The sequence below is a fragment of the Sarcophilus harrisii genome, chromosome 6 (genome assembly GCF_902635505.1).
Source record: "Sarcophilus harrisii chromosome 6, mSarHar1.11, whole genome shotgun sequence".
NCBI classification, from domain to species: Eukaryota; Metazoa; Chordata; class Mammalia; order Dasyuromorphia; family Dasyuridae; genus Sarcophilus; species Sarcophilus harrisii.
This window is the reverse complement of record NC_045431.1, coordinates 128,577,549-128,598,008: the sequence shown is the minus strand read 5'-3', so window position 1 is coordinate 128,598,008 and position 20,460 is coordinate 128,577,549. Positions and strand designations below refer to the sequence as shown.

Here is a 20,460-nt window from a genome sequence, read left to right as displayed (position 1 = left end):
CCTACATGTGCAAAAGTGTTTGTGGCAGCCCTTTTCATAGTGGCAAGAAACTGGAAAATGAGTGGATACCCACCAATTGGAGAATGGTTGAATAAGTTAGGGGTATATGAATGTTATGGACTATTATTGTTCTATAAGAAATAGTCAGGAGGATCAGGATTTTAGAGAGGCCTAGGGAGACTTAGATAAACTGATGCTAAGTGAAATGAGCAGAACTAGGAGATCATTATACATGACAACATCAATATCATGCAACGATCAATTCTGATGAACATGACTCTTTCCAAAAATGAGATGATTGATGCCAATTCCAATGATCTTATGAGGAAGAGGAATGTGGACATAGCATTTTCACTCTTTGTGTTGTTTGCTTGCATTTTGTTGTTTTACTCATTTACTTTCCTTTTTTGATCTGATTTCTCTTGTGCATCAAGAGCATTATATAAATGTTTATACATATTGGATTTAACATATTTTAACATGTTTAACATATTGAGTTGCTTGCCATCTAGGGGAGTGGGTGGGGAAAAGGAGAATTAAAGCTGAGACACAAGGCTATGCAAGGGTCAATATTGTCAAATTATCTGTGTATATGTTTTGAAAATTAAAATAAAAAGCTTAAAAAAAAAAACTTGCTGTTTAACCATGTCTTGTAAAGTTAAATTTTTGAACCCAAGTGTAAGATTTTTACATTTATCTCTATTAATTTTCATCTTTTTAGAACTGTCATCAAGTGTATTAACTATCCTTCTTGGTTTTGTGTTATTTGTAAATTTGATAGATATGTTATGTCTTTGTTTTCAATTATCCACAGAAGTATCAATTTGTTGACAGTAGACCTGAATTTCTGTTCATATTAACAGAAAGTGATATTAATCAGACTAACAAAATTGTAACCACTTTTTAGTAAGTACCATTTATTAGTACTGGTATGTTACCACTGAATACTTTCAATAAACTGGGGATGAAGTTGCTTCCAAAGAAGACAATCCTACATTTTTTTCAAGTCTTTAGATTCTTAAGTAAAATTTGTGTGCCTCAGTTCCTTCATGTATAAAGTGGGCAAAGTCTTGTCACTGCTTACCTATCCTACAGGTGAGGGGTCATTAAGATATGTCATCAAACACTTTCACATAGCTAAAGCAATTTTCCTGGTTCCCACACTCCAAAATTGGGGTTTTTAATAAAATGTAGTTTTAAGGGTGGCAGAAAAGAAACATTTTCATGTTTTCAGTTGCAGCAGAATCCATATCTTTCACTTTGGGAGTCAGATTGCTGCATTGGAAGAGATATTTTGATTGGTTTAGAGCACGTGGGCTCAAATACTGAGCAAGTTACTTTTTTTTGTCTGCCCCTCAGTTTCTTCATCTGTAAAATGGGAGGGAGTAGTAGAGTTGGACTGGATTGGCTTTTTAATATTTATTATACTTCTTGATCTGGGCTGCTAAGTGGTGCAGTAGATAGACTGCTGAACTGGAGTTAGGAAGACTCATCTTCTTGAGAAATTCTGCCTCAGACACATCCTAACTATGTGACCCTGGGCAAGTCACTAAACCCTGTTTGCCTCAGTTTCCTCATCTGTAAAATGAGCTAAAGAAGGAAATGGCAAACTACTCCAGTATCTTTGCCAACCCCCCACCCATCCAAATGACAGAAAAATCAGACACAATTGAAATAACTGAACAATAGCACTTCCTGATCTATGAGCTTATATTTCTTTTTGGTTTTCTATTGGTTCCCTCTCATATCCATCAAAGGGAAGCTTCTCAGCCTTATCTGTGTAATAAGGATGTTAGTGATTAAGTCTTGGTAACTAGGTCTCTGAGGTTCAGACTTAAGATCAACTTTTCCTCTTTTGTTGTAGCAGCCTATAACCCTTTTCTCTTTGTGACCCTAGTGTAAGTTATGGCTGTGGACTCTGGGTTTTCAGTTCTTCTGTTTCCGTCTGTTGGTTATTGTCATCTAGGTGTTTTTGATGAGGTGCGGAAAATCGAGGCTAAGAGATCCCCTAACAGCAATGGGATCCCCTTGGCCTGTGGCAGGTTTTGCGCATTTTTCAAAAACCCCAATGAATACAGGCGAGGAGAGGTTTGTGGCAAAGAATGGGATTTATTTACACTAGGAATACGGCCTTCTTAGTGGGCAAGGTCCTATTAGGAATATAGCAAAGGTGCGTTAATACTGTGAAGAAAATATCTTCAGCAGTGGGCCAGATTTTGTTATGACATCTGCAAAGATGTCTGTCTGGGCATACAGCACTAGATATATTGGGGATGCTTTGATCTTTGGCCCAAAGTGGGGGGAGGTAGGCGCCTATTACTGGATGAGTCTAGGAGACTTTCTATCCAATTTGATCCAATTCAATTCAAAATTGAATGAGATTTCTTATCTTGGGAGTTTCATTTTGAAATTGAAAGGTTGGCATATCTTCTTGGGAGACTTCATTTGGAATTTGGGGTCATCCCAGTTCTATTCTAGCAAGTCTAAGCAGCTCAAAGGAGACTTGCCAAGTCACATTATAGAGGTCCCACAACATACCTCTCCTTTAGTAGGCCTTAGAACCTGACTTGCTTGGTGCCTTGTTATTTTTTGGCAAATAAAATAAAAAATTTTAAAACAAAAACAAAAATAAAAAAATTTTTTTGACACACACTGTTCTCTCTGAAATTCATTCCATATAGCTAACCTTAGCCTTGTGGGAGGGACATAATCCTTTAATCCTTTTTCCTGCTTTCAGATCCTCATTTGTCCCTGGGTATGCAGACTATCCATAATCACAAAATCTAGAAGAATCTCAGCCTATTGAGTCTGGGCTTGACCCCATTACTTAATACTCTTTAGATATAAGTCTTCTAGGCCAAAATGATTAGTATTGTTTGCTCTTTGTTCTGCTAACAAGCTTATCTCTTGTTCTGGAACTTAACCCATTTGCAGTTCAGCCTAATTAAATCCAGTAGGCTATGCCCTTCAGTGAAAGGGCTCTTTCTTTGAGGTCTCTCAATAAAACTGATTTGTCCTGAAGATCTTTCCCTGAAAACATTCTGTAGCTTCCGAAGACTTATCTGGGAAGTTATTACCCAGCATCTGCTCTGCAAAATGTTTAAGAATGATTCATTCAGAAGTTTGGAACCCGAAAAGGAAGGCCACTCAGTCTTTTCACCAGCAGAACACAATATCGTGGCTGCTTATTTGATCACAGCAGGTACTTATATTTTTTTCCATTTGAACAATTGTGTTTTAAAATAGGGGAAGGAAAAGAAAGATGAGAGGGAGTTTCAGTTATCTCAAGTCAATATGATGTAAATTGTGTCCCCCTGATCTTTGCTGGGGAGATGGACCTGGGTTAGAAAAACCTTAAATCACAACTCCTCCAGACCTTTGGGAGCAGCCCCACCCTCCTGTTCCTAAGGGAAACTCCCATAATAATCTCCACCTACAATTCAATTGGAGATCTTGGCCTGGGGCATAATAATGGGGCACCCATCATTGATTAGTCCCTCAAATTCATCTGGAGATTGGTCCCTAGCCTTGGGCCATAGAAAGCTAATTTCAAAACAACATGAGTCTTTATTCCAAACCTCTGCTAAATTCTTTTTGGAACTAACCCTCTGGGAAGTTGTTTCTCAGTGTAATAAACACTTTTTTTTTTTTTTTTTTTTTTTGCCAAAAACCTCCCCTGATTGGGACTGCAAATTCTTTCACAAAAACCTGTGACACTGGCCTGGGGATTCCGTTGCTGTTAGGGTATTTCTCATCCCTCATTTCTCACACCTCAACAAATGCATCTCAAGTACACTTGGTAAAGGTCCTTACTTTGCAATTTTAAATCAATAGTTGAAAATATCACCTCAATTTATCCACTACAATTAAATGGAGTGCAATAAATTATTTTATTAGAAATAAAAAGAAATGCTCTACTGCAGTGTTTTTTGGCTTTTTATTTTTTGGTCATCTGTTATTTTCTCTGACAGTTTTTACAACCTTATGTATATGATGGATGTCTGGGCTTGGGTTTGTTTTCATAGATTTTTCTTATTTTTTTAACCAGATTTCTGATTTTACTGAAATGGGGAACTCCTGGTAAGAAACTTCCTCTACCAATGAAGTTTGACACCTCTGCAACTTAAAGTGATAAGGAGTTGCCTAATGATATGAAATGGAAATACAGTGTCTTGAAATGGAAGAAATGCTTTCGATTTCTTGGTGGCAAATCCATGGAGAAAAAAAAAGCATTCTTTATTATCATTGATGCATTGAGAAAATCCAGCAATTTTCTTTTAGAATTTTAGAAAATTGCTAAAAATAGCACTTTCCCAAGAATCGTTCATATTTCTTTAACCAAACAATGATTTTTATTAAACCATGATTTTTATTCTAAAATGCAACTGAAAGGACAGCAGAGGTAGTAAGAGGACAGTTTTGATAGTCATAAAACATTTTTATACATTGCACCTTTCTGCTACTATCTCGAATTTTTGAAATAACCCCTTATCATTTTGAACTTGTTAGTAATTTGAAATATTCTCTCATATAAGAATAAGTTTTCTTTAATTAAGCTAATTTATTGATTTTGAACCTCAATGTTAATTCACATAATTTTTTGGGAGGAGGATAAGTAAAGTGTTAATTGTTAATATTTATAATACTTTATTCTTTCAAGTGAATATTTTTAGGTGATTTACTATTTATACTTCCAATTTTATTTATTGGTTGACCATATCCTCTGGCTGGAATCATTGGACATTGAGTATTATCTTTAAATGATGTTATTTGTTGCTAAAATTTTAAGGGAAGGAGTGTGGAGGAAGAAGAGGGAAGGAAAGAATAATCATTTATTTATATAGTATCTGTTATGTACAAGGCACTCTCCTGTGTGATTTTTTTAATAATAATTTGATAATGATAGCTAACATATAATATTTAATATGTGCTTATAGCTTTATAATTTATTATCTCATTTGGTCTTCACAACAAAAGGAAAGTGCTATCATTATATATCCCCATTTTATACATGAGAAAACTGAGGTTAAGTCCCTTCCCAAGATTCATTTAAGCTAGTAAATGTCTGAGACTGGATTTGAACTCACGAATTCTGATACCAGGCATGGTGTTCTATCTACTGTGCCACCATTTGCCTTATAAATGTCATATATTAATTTTTTATGTTATATTTGCAGAACAAATGTTAGTTAATTGTTTTAAATATTGTGGATTTTTTGTTATACAGAAATATTTACCTCGTTTCCAATAATTTCCCCAACTAGATCATGAGATGGCACCACAGTACACAGAGTACTGAATATGGAGTCAGGAAAACTAGAGCTCAAATCTAGTCTCTTTAAATTCACTATTTGTATCATCCTAATAGGTCACTCAACGTCTTTCTTCTTCAGTTTTCTCAATTATTAAATGGGGATAATAAACTACTCCTAGGGTAGTTGTAAGGATCAAATGAAATACTATTTGATTAAGCGCTTAACAGAGAGCCTTAGTAAAACCTTCCTTCCTTCTTTCCCTCCCTCCCTTTGTTCATTGTTCTCTTTCTTCTTCCCCCTTCCCCTTCCCACTTTCCTGCTTCCCTTCTTCCTCCATCTCTTTTTTCCTCCTTCCTTTTCTTTCAGTTGAATCAATCCCTAATCTTAAGGAATTTAAGTTTATTAGAGCATCATTAAGATTAAGTAGCTAAGTGGTACAGTTGATGCTGGTCTTGAAATTTGCAAGACCTGAGTTCACATCCTACTGTATGATCTTGGACATGTCACTTAGCCTTTATTTTCTTTATCTGTGAAATGAGGGAGGTAGACATAATGATTTTTCTGCTTCCTTTCAGTTCTAAATCTTTGATCTGATGAAAAGATAAATATAACATTCTTTTTTATTCCTTTTTTCTTCTATATGACTTACAAATTGTACTACCAAATGAATATTTCCATTGTGATGTTTTCACTAGCACCTTAAATTCAACATGTCCCAGACTCAACACATTATCTTCCCCCCAAATCAGTATTGTTATTTACCTTTTCTATTTTTGTTAATGGTGCCATTATTTTTCTAGTCACTCAAGCTTATATCATTGGAACTATCTTTGAATTACTTCTCTCTCATCCCACATCAAATCTGTTGCTAAGTTCTATTTTCACAATATCTCTAGCATGTGGATTTCCTCTCCATTTCTACTGCAAACATCCAAGTTCATTAGGACTTAAATATATAGATCTACATAGATAATATGCAGAATATATAAATAATAATTGAATACATTAGAGTTGATATTGCCAAAAATTAAAGATGTAGTGATACAAGCAAAGAAGACCCAGGACAGAGCTTTGAAGAACATGTACAATTAGGAAAAACATTTGTATAAGCACCTCTTATTCATGTCTTTTTCTCAACACACTTTCTTACTATTCTTAAGATTTCAGTTTGATCTTTCTTTTAGGATGAGAGAAAATCCAGAAAACTTTTCAGACAGTCATACATGGAGAATTTCTGTCCTATTCTCCACGCATCCATCTCAAATTCACTGAGTCTTGGGTTAAGGATGTTATGTATAAGTTATGATACATCAAGCAAGACTGGAGAGTAGTGATCAGAATGGGAAGAGAGATAGGAGGACCTGGAGAGAGCAATATAAGGAAAGAAAGGAGAAGAGAGCATATCCAAGAAGTAAGTCATCAATGGTGTCAAAAGCTGCCAATAAGAAGGAAAAGGATTGAGAAACAGCCATTGAAATCAATAATTTAGAGATCATTAGTAACCTTGGAGAAAGCAACTTCTTTTTCGGGGTCAATAACCAGATTTTTAAGGAATTAAGAAGGTAGGGAGTAAGGGGGTTAGATAATGTCTAGCAATTTGGTTATGTAAAGGAGGTATGATTTGAGATAATAGTTTAAGTGAATGGTAGAATTATGAATCCATTTTTTTATTCTTTTATTTGTTTATAGAATGGATAATATCTGAGCTTGTTTGTAGGTATTGGGGAGGGAGCCAATAGAAAAAGAGATTGAAGATGAGAGAATTGGATAGATGATCCAAAGGGCAAGTTGCCAGAGAAGGTAAATAAAGTGATGAGATCTAGGGCAATAAGTAAAGGAGTTAGCCTTGGCAAGAATGATTTCTTCTAAGATGGATACAAAGAAAAGGAGAATGGAAAATCATGTAGAATGGTTTTGAGATATAGAAGGAGGAAGTGAAGAGCTAATTATTTCTTTTCTCAGGCAAGTATGAGACAAGGAATTTTTTAGAAGAAAGGAAAAGGGATTGTATAGCAGAATATAAAAGTATGGAGAGTAAAAAAAAAGAAGAAAAATAAATGGATTGCTTTGAAGCTGTGTTGCAAGGTCAACAGACGGAATCATTGACATTACCTTCTGATACCTTCTCTATTTATTTTTTGGTATATCTGTGCTAGAACTCTTGCAGTCAGCAGCCATGGATCCTTGACACCATCAATGGATATTAATTTTCTAAAATTTGTTTTTAGTTTGTTAGTTTTTGTTTGTTTTCCTTTGTTTTTGCCAATATAGTTTTATAGTTGACTTCTTAAAAATCACATGGATTCAAGTAAGCTAATCAATATTTAATATTTGTTTTGTTTAATATTTCAAATTTATAGTTTTATTGTGGAACACAATAATTATAACATTTAGTTATTACAGTATTTAATGATTTAATATTTTTGGTTATATTATATTTTTGAAATTTTAATATTTTATTGATCATTTTATTTAATTTTTATGTGTCTACTTCCAATAGAGGGGTAAGCTCTCTGAGGACCCTAGTACTCATATTCTAGTTCAAAGTTCTTTTTGCATCAGCATTTATTCAAACTGGCATTTCATGAACCTCAATCTGATGCTCCTTTTCCATTTATATGGTTTGCCTTATTTTTTTGACTAAAACTTTGCATCAGTTCATGTAAGTCTTTCCATTCTTCTCTCTTTTCACCATATTTAAATGATAATTTTGAGTGTATTCTGAGATCTTTAAAGAAAAATTATTATATGGGTTACAGATTGGTTGAAGTGGAGTTACCGCTAAATTATTCTAAGGCAGTTTCTCTCAAAGTGAAAGAAATGCCTTTCTTGATTTTTCTGAAGGAAGAGCCGGGAATTAAATCAGAGTATCTGATGCAATCATTGCATCAGATATTCTGACTTAATCCCCTGCTAAGGAACTGGGCAGCTAAGTGGCAGACCTCTGGTTCAAATGTGAACTCTGACACGAACTGTCTGACCCTGGGCTAGTTATTTAATCCTGTTTGCCTCATTTTCCTCATCTATAAAATGAGCTAGGAAAGAAAATGGCAAACCATTCTATCTAATATCTTTGCCAAGAAAATCCCAAATAGGATCACAAAGAATAGGTCATTAGTGAAATGACTCAATAACAACAGCTAAGGAAACAAGACTCAGGAGTGTCAATTACACTGGGAGTCTGGATGCTGGTTCTATTATTGTTAAAGATATTCTAAGATTTGTAGATTTTTCTCAAGTGCAAATATTACCCCTTGCTTACTAGTGCTTCCTCCAAATCACTGTATTTGTATCAGTGAAGGCTAGGAGGTCAGTATGGGTACAAAATCATACTATGGTGATCATTTCTGGCTACTTTAATATTCATCTTGATCTTGCTTTTAGACACATCCAAATTATACTGAATTGTTTTTTGTGTCTTTGTAGGTATCATAAGTATTCTCAGCAACGTCATTGTGCTAGGCATTTTTGTTAAATTTAAGGAACTTCGGACAGCAACAAATGCAATTATCATAAATCTGGCTGTTACTGATATAGGGGTTAGCAGCATTGGTTATCCCATGTCTGCTGCTTCAGACCTATATGGAAGTTGGAAATTTGGATATGCTGGATGTCAGGTATTTGAGAACTTTTGCCATTTTAGAGAATAATGTGGAACAAGAATAGTGGTTCTGGAGTCAAAAGACCTAGGTTGAAGTTCTTCTGAAATTTACTATATAATCTTGGGTAAAATTTTCCTTTGTACAAGTTGCCTCAACTGTAAAATGAAATTGTTCTAACTAAGCAAGGATTCTTAACCTGCCAGGAAATCTGATATCTTTATGTCAATACAATTGGTCTCCTTTGATCCCTGATATATTTTATTTCATTCGTTTAAAAAATATATATTCCAAGAAAGGATCCAAAGGCTTCACCAGACTGCAAAGTGATTCCTTCATAAAACAAAAAAAAAATGTTCAGAACTTCTGTATTAAAGAAACTCTGAAATTCCTTTCTGCTCCTAAGGTATGATCTTAAATACTGAAAGCAATTTTCATTTTTGGAAAAAAAAATAGAGTAATTGGAATTTTTTTTAAGTGGGAATTAATCACAACAGCTTGTTGGACAGTTAGGAATTTGGTCTTGACCAGAATGACATCAGAGGATTGAATGGTCCCCTTTTTTTTTTTTTTTTTTCATCAATCCAAAGGGGAATATGCCATAAAGGAAAGAACACTGAAATGGAAATCAGAAGATGGGGTCCTAATTCTGATCTAGCTATTAGGCAGATAGATATGTCAGAGGTTGAGGAACCTAGCAAAGGGGGAAACATTTCCAAAGCTGCAGGTGTTTATAAATTTCCTTGATAAGAGGAAAACCACCAACTGAGTCTGCTGTAACCTGAATTTATTTGAGAGGAGGACTGCTAGGATTCTTGGGTCTTGGACATATTACATTTAGCACCTGAGTCCCATCAAATAAAGGCAGTGTTTTGCTTGAAAAAGAGAAATTTTCAGGGGACTAGAAGTCACATGCATTATAGGGAATATTATGAAGAGATCTAGAATAAATTTTGCTATAGAAGACATGGAAAATCAGCTGAAATTATTAGCTTAAAAGTTAAGACATCAAATCATCCAGCATTTTATTAAGCACCAAAAATGCTGCCAGATATTATGCTAAATCCTTGACGATAAAGAAAGCAAAAGACAGTCTTTGTTCTTATATAGCTCACATTCTAATGAGGGAAATGATATGCAAACACCTATGTATCAGCAAAATTATACACACTCACATATGCATATATTATATATAGAGAGAAAGAGAGACTAATTTGCAAGTATGTCTAAGGGAAGGTATAGTATTAAGATTAACTAGAAAAGGCCTATTGTAGAAAGATTAAATTTTAGATAACATTTGAAGGAGGCCAGGGGATCCAAGAAGGCAGTTAAGTAGCTCTGTGGATAGAGTGCTGGGTCTGGAGTTTAAATCCAGCCTTAGATTCTTATTAACTGTGTGACCCTGGGCAAGTCACTTTACCCTGTTTGTCTTAATTTCCTTATCTGTAAAATGAACTAGAAAAGGAAACCACTTTAGTACCTTTGCAAGAAAACCCCAAATTGGTTGAGTTGAATAGGTTTAACAGTTAGCCAAAGGTTTTTTTTTTTTTTTTTTTTTTTTTAACCATTAAAAGAACAAATGGCTTTCTGTTATAAAATATTTTAAAGTGGAATTATTGCCTTGAGGAAATTTCTTCAGTTATGAGTTCATCACATGCTTACCTGAAGTGAACTTATTAAAATGGTAGAAACAAACAAAAACCCTGTTATTTTACTGATTAAAAATTAGTAAAACTAATGCCTGAATCTAGATAAAATATTTTGAATCTAACAATCAGATAACTGTAATTGCTTCTTGGGAGGGTAATTAAAATTGTGTCTAATTCTTACTTTCAGATTTATGCTGGTTTAAACATATTTTTTGGAATGGCAAGTATTGGATTACTCACTGCTGTGGCTATTGATCGGTACCTGACCATCTGTCAGCCTGACCTTGGTATAGCTCTATTCTCATGGGCTTTCAAAAGAGATTAATGATGAGAACTGTGTCACTGCACCATTGTACACATCCATATCCAAAACAATTTTGATGGTTCTGAGCCACATTCAGTATTATTTTTATGTGAGGGCCCAGTTTTTTCAGGCCAGATTTAAATGATCCTCTTCAATTATCTATTCCAGTGGTTCTTCATCTTTTTGGTCTTGGGACCCCTTTTGACTATTAAAATTGGATTACAGGTATAAATACTAACCATATTAGAAATGTTTTAGGATTATTTTGAGTTGGCTGACTAGCATTTACTAAGTGCCTACAATATGCAGTGTATTGTGGGTTATGATATGCTTAGGATACAAAGACAAAAAAATCCCAAATAATCTCTGTTCTCCAGGTTTGACTTCATGAACTCCCTGAATGGGTTTTAGAGACTCCCAAAGGTCCCTAGATCATACTTGAAGAACCACTGAATTGGCATATAACTTCTTTAAAATTTCTTTCATCTTAAACCTCCATATTCAATCCAGGCTTTAACTTGGTCCTTTCTAACAACTTCCTATTAACTATAAAGTAACTGCACAACCAGAAAGAATAGCTGTAGGTACACTCATCTATAATTTTGTTCTTTACTCTTTAATAAAATATGTATATTTTATTAAAGCTTTTTTATTTTCAGAACATATGTATGGATACTTTTTCTTTCTTTTTTTTATTATAGCTTTTTATTGACAGAACATATGCATGGGTAATTTTTATAACATTGTCCCTTATACTCACTTCTGTTCCAACTTTTCCCTTCTCTCCCTCCACCCCCTCTCCTAAATGGCAGGCAGTCTCATACATGTTAAACATGTTAAAGTATATCTTAGATACAATATATGTGTGCAGATCTACAGTTCTCTTGTTGCACAAGAAAAATTGGATTCAGAAGGTAAAAATAACCTGGGAAGAAAAACAAAAATGCAAGTAGTCCACATTCATTTCCCAGTGTTTCTTCTCTAGGTGTAATTGATTCTGACTATCTCTGATCAATTGGAACTGAATTGGATCTTCTCTTTGTCGAATACATTCTCATACAGTATTGTTGATGAAGTGTATCTCCTGGTTCTGCTCATTTCACTTAGCATCAGTTAATGTAAGTCACTCCAAGCCTCTCTGTATTCATCCTGCTGGTCATTTCTTACAGAATAATAATATTCCATAACATTCATATACCACAGTTTACCCAACCATTCTCCAATTGATGGGCATCCACTCAGTTTCCAGTTTCTGGCCACTACAAACAGGGCTGCCAGAAACATTTTTGCACATACAGGTACCTTTCCCTTCTTTATGATCTCTTTGGGATATAAGCCCAGTAGTAACACTGCTGGATCAAATGGTATGCACAGTTTGATAACTTTTTGAGTATAGTTCCAAATAGCTCTCCAGAATGGCTGAATCTGTTCACAACTCCACCAACAATGCTTCAGTGTTCCAGTTTTCCCCGCATCCTCTCCAACATTTGTCATTATCTTTTCCTGTCATCTTAGCCAACCTGAGAGGTGTGTAGTGGTATCTCAGAGTTGTCTTAATTTGCATTTCTCTGATCAATCAATAGTGATTTGGAACACCCTTTCATATGAGTAGAAATAGTTTCAATTTCGAATCATCTGAAAATTGTCTGTTCATATCCTTTGACCATTTATCAGTTGAAGAATGGCTTGATTTTTTATAAATTAGAGTCAATTCTCTATATATTTTGGAAATGAGGCCTTTATCAGAACCTTTAATTGTAAAAATGTTTTCCCAGTTTATTGCTTCCCTTCTAATCTTTTTTGTATTAGTTTTGTATGTACAAAAGGTTTTTAACTTAATATAACCAAAATTTTCTATTTTGTGATCAATAATGATCTCTAGTTCTTTTTTGGTCACAAATTCCTTCCTCCTCCACAAGTCTGAGATGTAAACTATCCTATGTTCCTCTAATTTATTTGTAATCTCATTCTTTATACCTAAATCATGAACCCATTTTGATCTTATCTTGGTGTACGGTGTTAAGGTTGGGCCCATGCCTAGTTTCTGCCATACTAATTGTGTGGATACTTTTTCAATATTGACCCTTGCAAAACCTTGTGTTCCAAGTTTCCCTTCCCCTTTTCCCCTACCCTCACTCCTAAATGACAAGTAATCCAATATACTTTAACATGTTAAAAATATATGTTAAATCCAATATTTTTCCGTACTCAACTCCCTATTATTCTATCTCATCTCTTTGGATGAGTGTTAACTCTGAATTCAGCACATATTTGTTCTATACTTTTGTTTCTACATGTCAGGTAGCTGCTTTCTTGATTTCTTCCCATTTTACTTAAAACAATCTCCTGCATGATCCATCTTCTAAAAGATGATCAAGAAATCTTGTATCTCATTTGTATCTCTTTAGGTTTGTGATATTGAAAATAACACACTAACCTTAGAATCTCAATTGCATTTTTAGGAAAAAGATCATCAGTCTGTTTCTATCGCTCAATCTACTGATCAATGGGCAGTAAAATCACAAGTATGATGCTCAGAAGGTACAGAAAATCTTTCAGTCCTCTATAATGAGATATAGCAGAATAGATGCTGCCCACAAAGCACTGGGACCACATTTGTTAATTAGGTAGTATCATAAGGTAACTCTAGGATCAGGGTTGATCATTTTCTCTCAGATGGTCTTTATTTGAAAAATTCTTACAAAATTTTGGACTCTAGGTCACATTTCTCCTTAGAATCAGTTTTTCTTTGGTTGAGATTCTAGTCTAGACTAACATCAGAGAGGAAGCTGAAAACTCTGAGGGTTTTGTTTTTAATCATTTTCCAGAAATATGTTGGCGAATTCCATCTGGTCATTTCCTACAGTATGGGAATTCTATAATTTTCCTTACCCATTTGCTGACACAGTTTAATTTGCATTTTTGTAATATCCAGAAGAAGGCAACTGGTGGTTATTTAGCAGATTGAACTCTTCATTGCTGTGAAGTCAATGAAACTGGAGTCAGAAAGGAAGGGTGAATGCTTGAGTAGAGATTTCTTTGTTAAATTGAATGTTATAAGTACTAGAGAGATAGAAGATACATAGATAGATACTAAGTAATGAGTAGGTCACAGACTTAATTACTTTATCTGCTTTTGATTGGACAAATACCTTTAATAATGAAATATGTATGCATATGCGAAAGTTTAGAGGATAAAAATGCTAAAATGTAACACCCCCAATCTAATAAATATTTTATTCAGTCTCAGTTTAAAAAAATATCAAGTGAAAGTACAGAACAGCTTATTGATGAATGTCAGCATTAAAAATAAAGCATTACAATAAACATCGTTATGTTTATTGGTCACTAGGAAGAAGAATGACTTCTTTCAATTACACCATAATGATTCTGACTGCTTGGGTGAATGGCTTTTTTTGGGCCTTGATGCCTATTGTAGGTTGGGCTTCTTATGCTCCTGATCCAACTGGTGCTACGTGTACTATAAATTGGCGGAAGAATAATGCGTAAGAGTTTTATTATGTAAAATTATATACTACAGATTTAGATATTTTTTCATTCCTCTGGGATTTAGTTCACTTATTTTTTCACTTTTTGTTTCTGTTTAAAGAGTATTCCTTAGTCTTGCAAATGTTTTGAGAGCAAGAAGATTTTTTAGACAGGGATTGATACAGAGCAGAGTCTATGATGATGCAAAGGGGCTGAATAGGAGGTGAAATTTCACATAAGTTTTTCAGATTATATGATTTTTGAGAGCAAGATGAGATGTATGGAAGTTCCCTTTAATTGTTTTGAGGGAGATATCCAGTTCCTATTCTGCCTACCCATATGGACAGATAGTTGGTAAAGTGGATAGTGTACTGGATTTTAAATCAAAAAGACTCATTTTTTTTAGCTCAAATCTGGCCTCAGACACTAGCTGTATGATCCTGGGTAAGTCACTTAACTGTTTGCCTCAGTTTTCTCATCTGTAAAATGAACTGGGGAAGAAAATGACAAATCACTCCAGTTTTTCTGCCGAGAAAACTCCCAAATGGGGTCATAAAGAATAGGATATGACTACAAAACAATTGAACAACAACATATATCTATATCCCTTCCTTTCTTGAGGAAAGGAATCTCATTTTTCTTTGTTATTTCTTTGTAGGAGTATCTGGAAGTTAGGACCTAGAATGGAGAAGAAGAGAACGGGGAATGGGGTGGTAACACAGAATTCATAATGATGGCGCTTTAGGTCTTAGTGTCTACTCATTCTTTACAATCTTTAAGAGATTGCCTGGGAATAAAATATCTTTTGGTTGTTGTGTAGACAAAGTGCAGCTCCCACAGGCATTCTGGGAAAAAGCTAACAGAAGTCCTGCTATATGGTTTTCCTGGGAGAATGAAGTTCCTCAGAAGAATTTTAGTATAAAAACCAGAAACAGATCTTGGATTAACTTTAAAATGATGAATTTTCTTTTTTAAAAAAGGTAAAAAACTTAGAATTATGAGCGATATATATATAAGAATAGTTTTCTCTATTTTTTTATTTCAGAATTCTTTAGGATAATAGTTGTCTTTATTTTTCAGATCTTTTGTTTCATACACAGTGACTGTTATTGCTATAAATTTTGTCATGCCCTTAGTGGTCATGATTTACTGTTACTACAATGTTTCTCAAAAGATCAAACAATATACTCCTAGCAACTGCCCTGAATACATAAACAGAGACTGGTCAAACGAAGTAGCTGTAACCAAGGTAAGAGGAGATATTTCTTTTAGAAAATTACTTGATTGTATAAATGCATCCCAATCTACCATCACATTTATGCTCTTACGATGCAATCCCTTGATCTCCATGTCTGCTGTTCTCCCTTACTCTTATCCCCCAACATGGCAAGTAGAAAGTTATCAAAGGTTATAGGCCATTACCCTAAGGAAGTAATTGATAGGGTATTTTCAGCAACCTGTGGCACAAGATTAGGCCAATTTTTTTTGTCTCAAAAACATTTGCTGCCATCACATTCTCTCCGCTGGCTACCTGAATGGGGGATTCATGGCCTTTCCCCTTTCTCTCTTCTTGTGCTGGCACACACCCCTTCCTTCAGTTCCCATCTCTGGCCAGTGCTTACTCAGCATTCCCCAGTCATGTCAGAGGAAAGAGGGACGGGTCAGAATGCTGACATAACACATCCTGGAGATTGCCAATCTGTGTTCTGGGCAGCCAGGTGGTACGGGGATAGAATTAGTAGGCTGAGAATCAGAAAGACTCATCTTCTTGAGCTCAAATCTGATCTCACTCACTAGCTGTGTGACTGTGGGCAAGTCACTTAACCTATTTGCTTCAGTTTCCTTATCTGTAAAACAATTTGAAGAAGGAATGGTAAACCACTACAGTATCTTTGCCAAGTAAAGTCCAAATGAAACTCATGAAGGCAAGCATGATTAAAGTGACTGAACAACAAAACACATGTTCTAGGGCTGCCTAAATTTGTTTAAGATTCTCAAAGTTATACTTAGAATTTGGTTAATGTGTTCATATTGTGCTTGCTTCTGATACTGGAGCTGTCTTTGAACATATAAAGAAGATGAAACTGAAGAAATGTATGTGAATTGTACACATATAAATTGCACAATATAAAACTCACAGTCCTAAGAGAAAGTATAAGAAATGGGCCTCTGATTTCACTGGTATAGAGAATTTCCAGGTGAGGAATTTCCATTCAACAAACATTTATTAAGTGTTTACAGCATGTCAGACAGTGAGTTAAGCCCAGGAAAATATAAAGAAATAGTCTCTAATGTACATTCCAATGAGGGAGATAGTATGTAAAATAATTAAGTATATTAGATATATGCAGAATAGATGGGGGTAATTTGAAAAAAAACATTAGCAGCTAAGGGAAGGTCATCACCTTCTGAGGCAGATCTTGCTCAATGGCCAGAGTATTGGGCCTGAAGTCAGGAAGATTAGTTCAAATTTGGCCCAGACATTAGCTAATGACCCTGGGTAAGTCATTTAACCTTTATTTATCTTGGTTTCATTAACTCCAAAATAGGAATGATAGAATGATAGTACTAATTTGTAGCTTGTGGTGAAGATCAAGTGAGATAATATTTGTATAAATTACTTAGCACAGTGCCTGGCACATGATAGGTATTATATAAATGCTTCTTTTCCTCCTTCCCCTTCAATTTTATTTTTAGAGATTTACCTTATAGCATTGAAAACCTAAGAGACTTGCCTAAGGGTCCTCATAGTCCATAAGTATCAGAAGCAGGACTTGAACTCCAGTCTTCCTGGCTTTAAGGGCAGCTCTCTAACCATTATACCAATTTGCCTATATTAAGTCAGAAAAATATTTACATTGATAAATGTTTTGTTTTCCAGATGTCTGTGATAATGATTTTAATGTTCCTGCTTGCTTGGTCCCCTTATTCTGTTGTGTGCTTGTGGGCTTCTTTTGGGGACCCAAAGGAGATTCCCCCAGCAATGGCCATCATAGCCCCTCTCTTTGCAAAGTCTTCCACATTCTACAATCCCTGTATATATGTGGCTGCCAACAAGAAGTAAGTGCTTCTAAACAGAAAGTATAAAAGTTGTATTAATGTAAAAATGTAACAGAGGTATGAGTTTATGGCATAGATTTGGAATTGGTAGGATCATCAGATCTGGTTGAGGACTGAAGTTCAGAGAACTAAATGATTTGTTCAAAGATACCAATGATAGCATGTGTAGTGAACACAGGTTTTACTAACTCTGGTTAAGTAGATAGTACAGTAAATAGAGTGCAGGGCCTGGAGTCAGGAAGATTTGAATCCAAATGTGATCTCAGATAGTTATAAACTGTGTTTACTTCACTTAACCCTGTTTGCCTTAGTTTCCTCATCTGTAAAATGAACTGAAAAGGGAAATGGCAAACCACTTCAGTATTCTTTCCAAAATCCCAAAGGGGGTCATGAAGAATTGGACATGACTGAATCAGTTGAACAACAGCAATTAATTATATCATGCTTCCTCTTTAAATTCAATCAGTAAACATTTATTAAGCACTTACAATACACTAATCACTGCACTAAGTACTGGGGAGGGATACAAAAAGAGGCAAAAGAGAATCCTTGCCTTTAAGGAGCTTACAACAGAGGTGACAAAGTGCAAATATATATAAAAAGTAATCTATATAAAGGATAAATAGGAAATAATTAACAAATGAAGGATCCTAGAATTAGGAAGAGTTGAGGAAGATTTCTTAGAAAAAGTGGGATTTTAGTTGGTTCTCATAGAAAGCCAGGCATTCATTCTTTGGATCTGAGGAGAGAGAGCATTCCAGGCATAGGGGACAGTCAGAGAAAATTCTCAGAGCCTGGAAATGGAGTGTCTTGTTTATGAAATAGCCAAGAGGCCAGTTTCATTAAATGAAAGAGTTTAGGTTGCTGAGTAAAGTGTAAGAAGACTGAAAAGTAAGAACCAGGTAGGTTTTAAAGGGATTTAAAGGCAAACAGAGGATTTTGTATTTGATTCTGGAGATGATAGGAATCATATTTCAATTGAAAGGCAGTAATAAAGATAATGGACTAAAGTCCTCGAGCAAACAAATGATTGCAGTTTTCAGAAAAGAAGTATCCTATCACATAGAGAATGAAAATTAAATGACTCTAATTTTTTTTTTCCAATTTATGGGCAGTAATCTGAATTTGGTCTTTAGACAGTTTATATTTCATCTATTTTTAAAGGTATTCAAATAGAAATGTCAGACTTAGAAAGTTTAAAAAATTAATATTTCAAGCAAATTATGATATAACAGACTGATTTCTTCTCTTCCTCATAGGTTCCGGAGAGCGATCTCTGCAATGATTCAGTGTCAGACTCATCAGTCAATGTCCGTATCCAAGGCATTACCAATGAACCTAACTTGAGCTCAGCTTTTGAATTATGAAAGCAAAAAAAAGCCAAACTGCATAATTTTCCTCATTTTTGGCTGTATTTTAACTTTATTTAATGTTCCCAAAAAGCTGATAACCTACTTGGATTCATATACTAACTTGGATTTTCAAAAGCTGGGATGGTTGTCTACTTTTATTTCATGTGCCCTTTAGTGTGTAATATAGTGTTATATGGTGTTCCATCAGTATTTGAATTGTTAAATGGAATATTCCTACCTAGCATATTAAAAAGACACCAATACTTTATCTCATTTTTACTGTATTGTCAGAGAAACTGAGCAAGATAGAGATTAGAGAGTATTTAATAATTTATTAAATGGGAGAGATATACTGGGATCAAATGGATCCTTGGTTTAGTCTCAGGGCTAAATGAGACTATCGTCTTCAAGAATCCAGCAAACAATGAGAGTTCTCAATGATATATATACACATTGCTCAGACTCAAGGGGAAGACTGAGGTGGGGGCAAAGTCAGGGTTCTGAGACTGGGAACGGGACTCTGACAATCCGGTTCTAACTGTGAGGGGAGGCATGGGGAGAGGAACCCTGGAGATGGGGAAAAACATCTTGATAAGACGGTATCTGACATTCTGGTAGCTTGGGATGAGGAGAGGCATTCTGATATTCTAAAACATAAGATCTTTTATCCTTATCAAATATTCTGATAAAGAGGAAGGGGAGGTTTTGCAGGACTGAGAAGCAGAGAAATTGAGTCAGGTCAGGATAATTAGAGAAACTGAGAACTGTGGCATTACATTACTTCTCCTTATAATAAAGTTAAATGATTTTTAAAAAAGATCAAGTCATTACTTCATGGCACTGTTTAAGGAAATTACCATTTAATAAACCCAAGTCATAACCATTTAATTTTCCTGTATATTACTTTTTGCTTATTTTGCTTCTTTTGGCATATGTGTTAGTCTTTTAATATATTGATTCAGTGTAATATAATCAATAGATAGCAGACCTTGAAATCTAAAAAATATGAATGAAAGTCCTTCTCTGCCACATGATGATTATGAGATCCTGAACAAATCATTTAACTTCTCAATGTCTCAGGCAACATTGAGTCGCCTAAGAGTATAAATTGATCTGCTTTGGTAGAGGGATTTTCCTCATTGGAGACCCCCTATATAAATGGATTCATAGATCTGGATTAAAATCAGTTATGCTGAGATGCTAAATAGAAGTCACTAAATTACAAATGGGTAGTTTTACAAAAGCTCATTTCCAAGTTTGTTGTTTGTAACTTAGAATATATGATCTTGGAGAAGTGACATTATTAAAGGAAGTTAACTAGTTTTTTGGGTCAACTCACAAAATTGATGCGATTCTAGTGGTAGAGAATTGAGGTGTGAGAATCCCCTCTGGTCAGTGCACAGGTCCAACATGAAAGAATTCACAAACCTGAAAAGTCTGGATGGCAAAAGGGATTTTATTGACACTGAGAAGCCAGCTTTGCTAGGAAGACAGGCTTCTCAGTGGCATGGTCCTGTCAGAGAAATAACAAAGGTTATCACTGAGAAGAGGGTATCTTCACAGTGGGCAAGAGTTCTGGCAGGCAGCTGTGCCAAGAAGAGAGGTCCCTTGGCAAAACATAATCCTATTTCAGACTTCTGCAGAGATTTGGAGTTCAGAATTATCTTTTATTGATGGTCTGAGGCTTGGGCTTCCATTGAAAATTGAACGAGAATCCCTAAATGTTGTCAGTGCCCCCAGGTCTCGATTTCC

General features: G+C 35.0%; 1 protein-coding gene across 1 annotated transcript; it reads left to right on the top strand.

Moving 5' to 3' along the window:
• The first annotated feature begins 1,536 nt into the window (after positions 1-1,536).
• RRH (retinal pigment epithelium-derived rhodopsin homolog) lies at positions 1,537-20,135 on the top strand. The gene is made up of 7 exons (XM_031941547.1): positions 1,537-3,202; positions 8,682-8,872; positions 10,691-10,790; positions 14,160-14,313; positions 15,377-15,545; positions 17,178-17,356; positions 18,616-20,135. The coding sequence occupies exons 1-7, from the start codon at positions 3,097-3,099 to the stop codon at positions 18,701-18,703; spliced, it is 987 nt and encodes a 328-aa protein (XP_031797407.1). The 5' UTR covers positions 1,537-3,096; the 3' UTR covers positions 18,704-20,135.
• Positions 20,136-20,460: the final 325 nt, after the last annotated feature.

Bases quoted from the DNA above. Each gene is read 5' to 3' on its own strand.
- RRH (XM_031941547.1), top strand. From the start codon at position 3,097: ATGTTTAAGAATGATTCATTCAGAAGTTTGGAACCCGAAAAGGAAGGC. The intron at 3,203-8,681 runs GTACTTATATTT...GTGTCTTTGTAG, and splicing joins TGCTTATTTGATCACAGCAG to GTATCATAAGTATTCTCAGC. The intron at 17,357-18,615 runs GTAAGTGCTTCT...TCTTCCTCATAG, and splicing joins TATGTGGCTGCCAACAAGAA to GTTCCGGAGAGCGATCTCTG.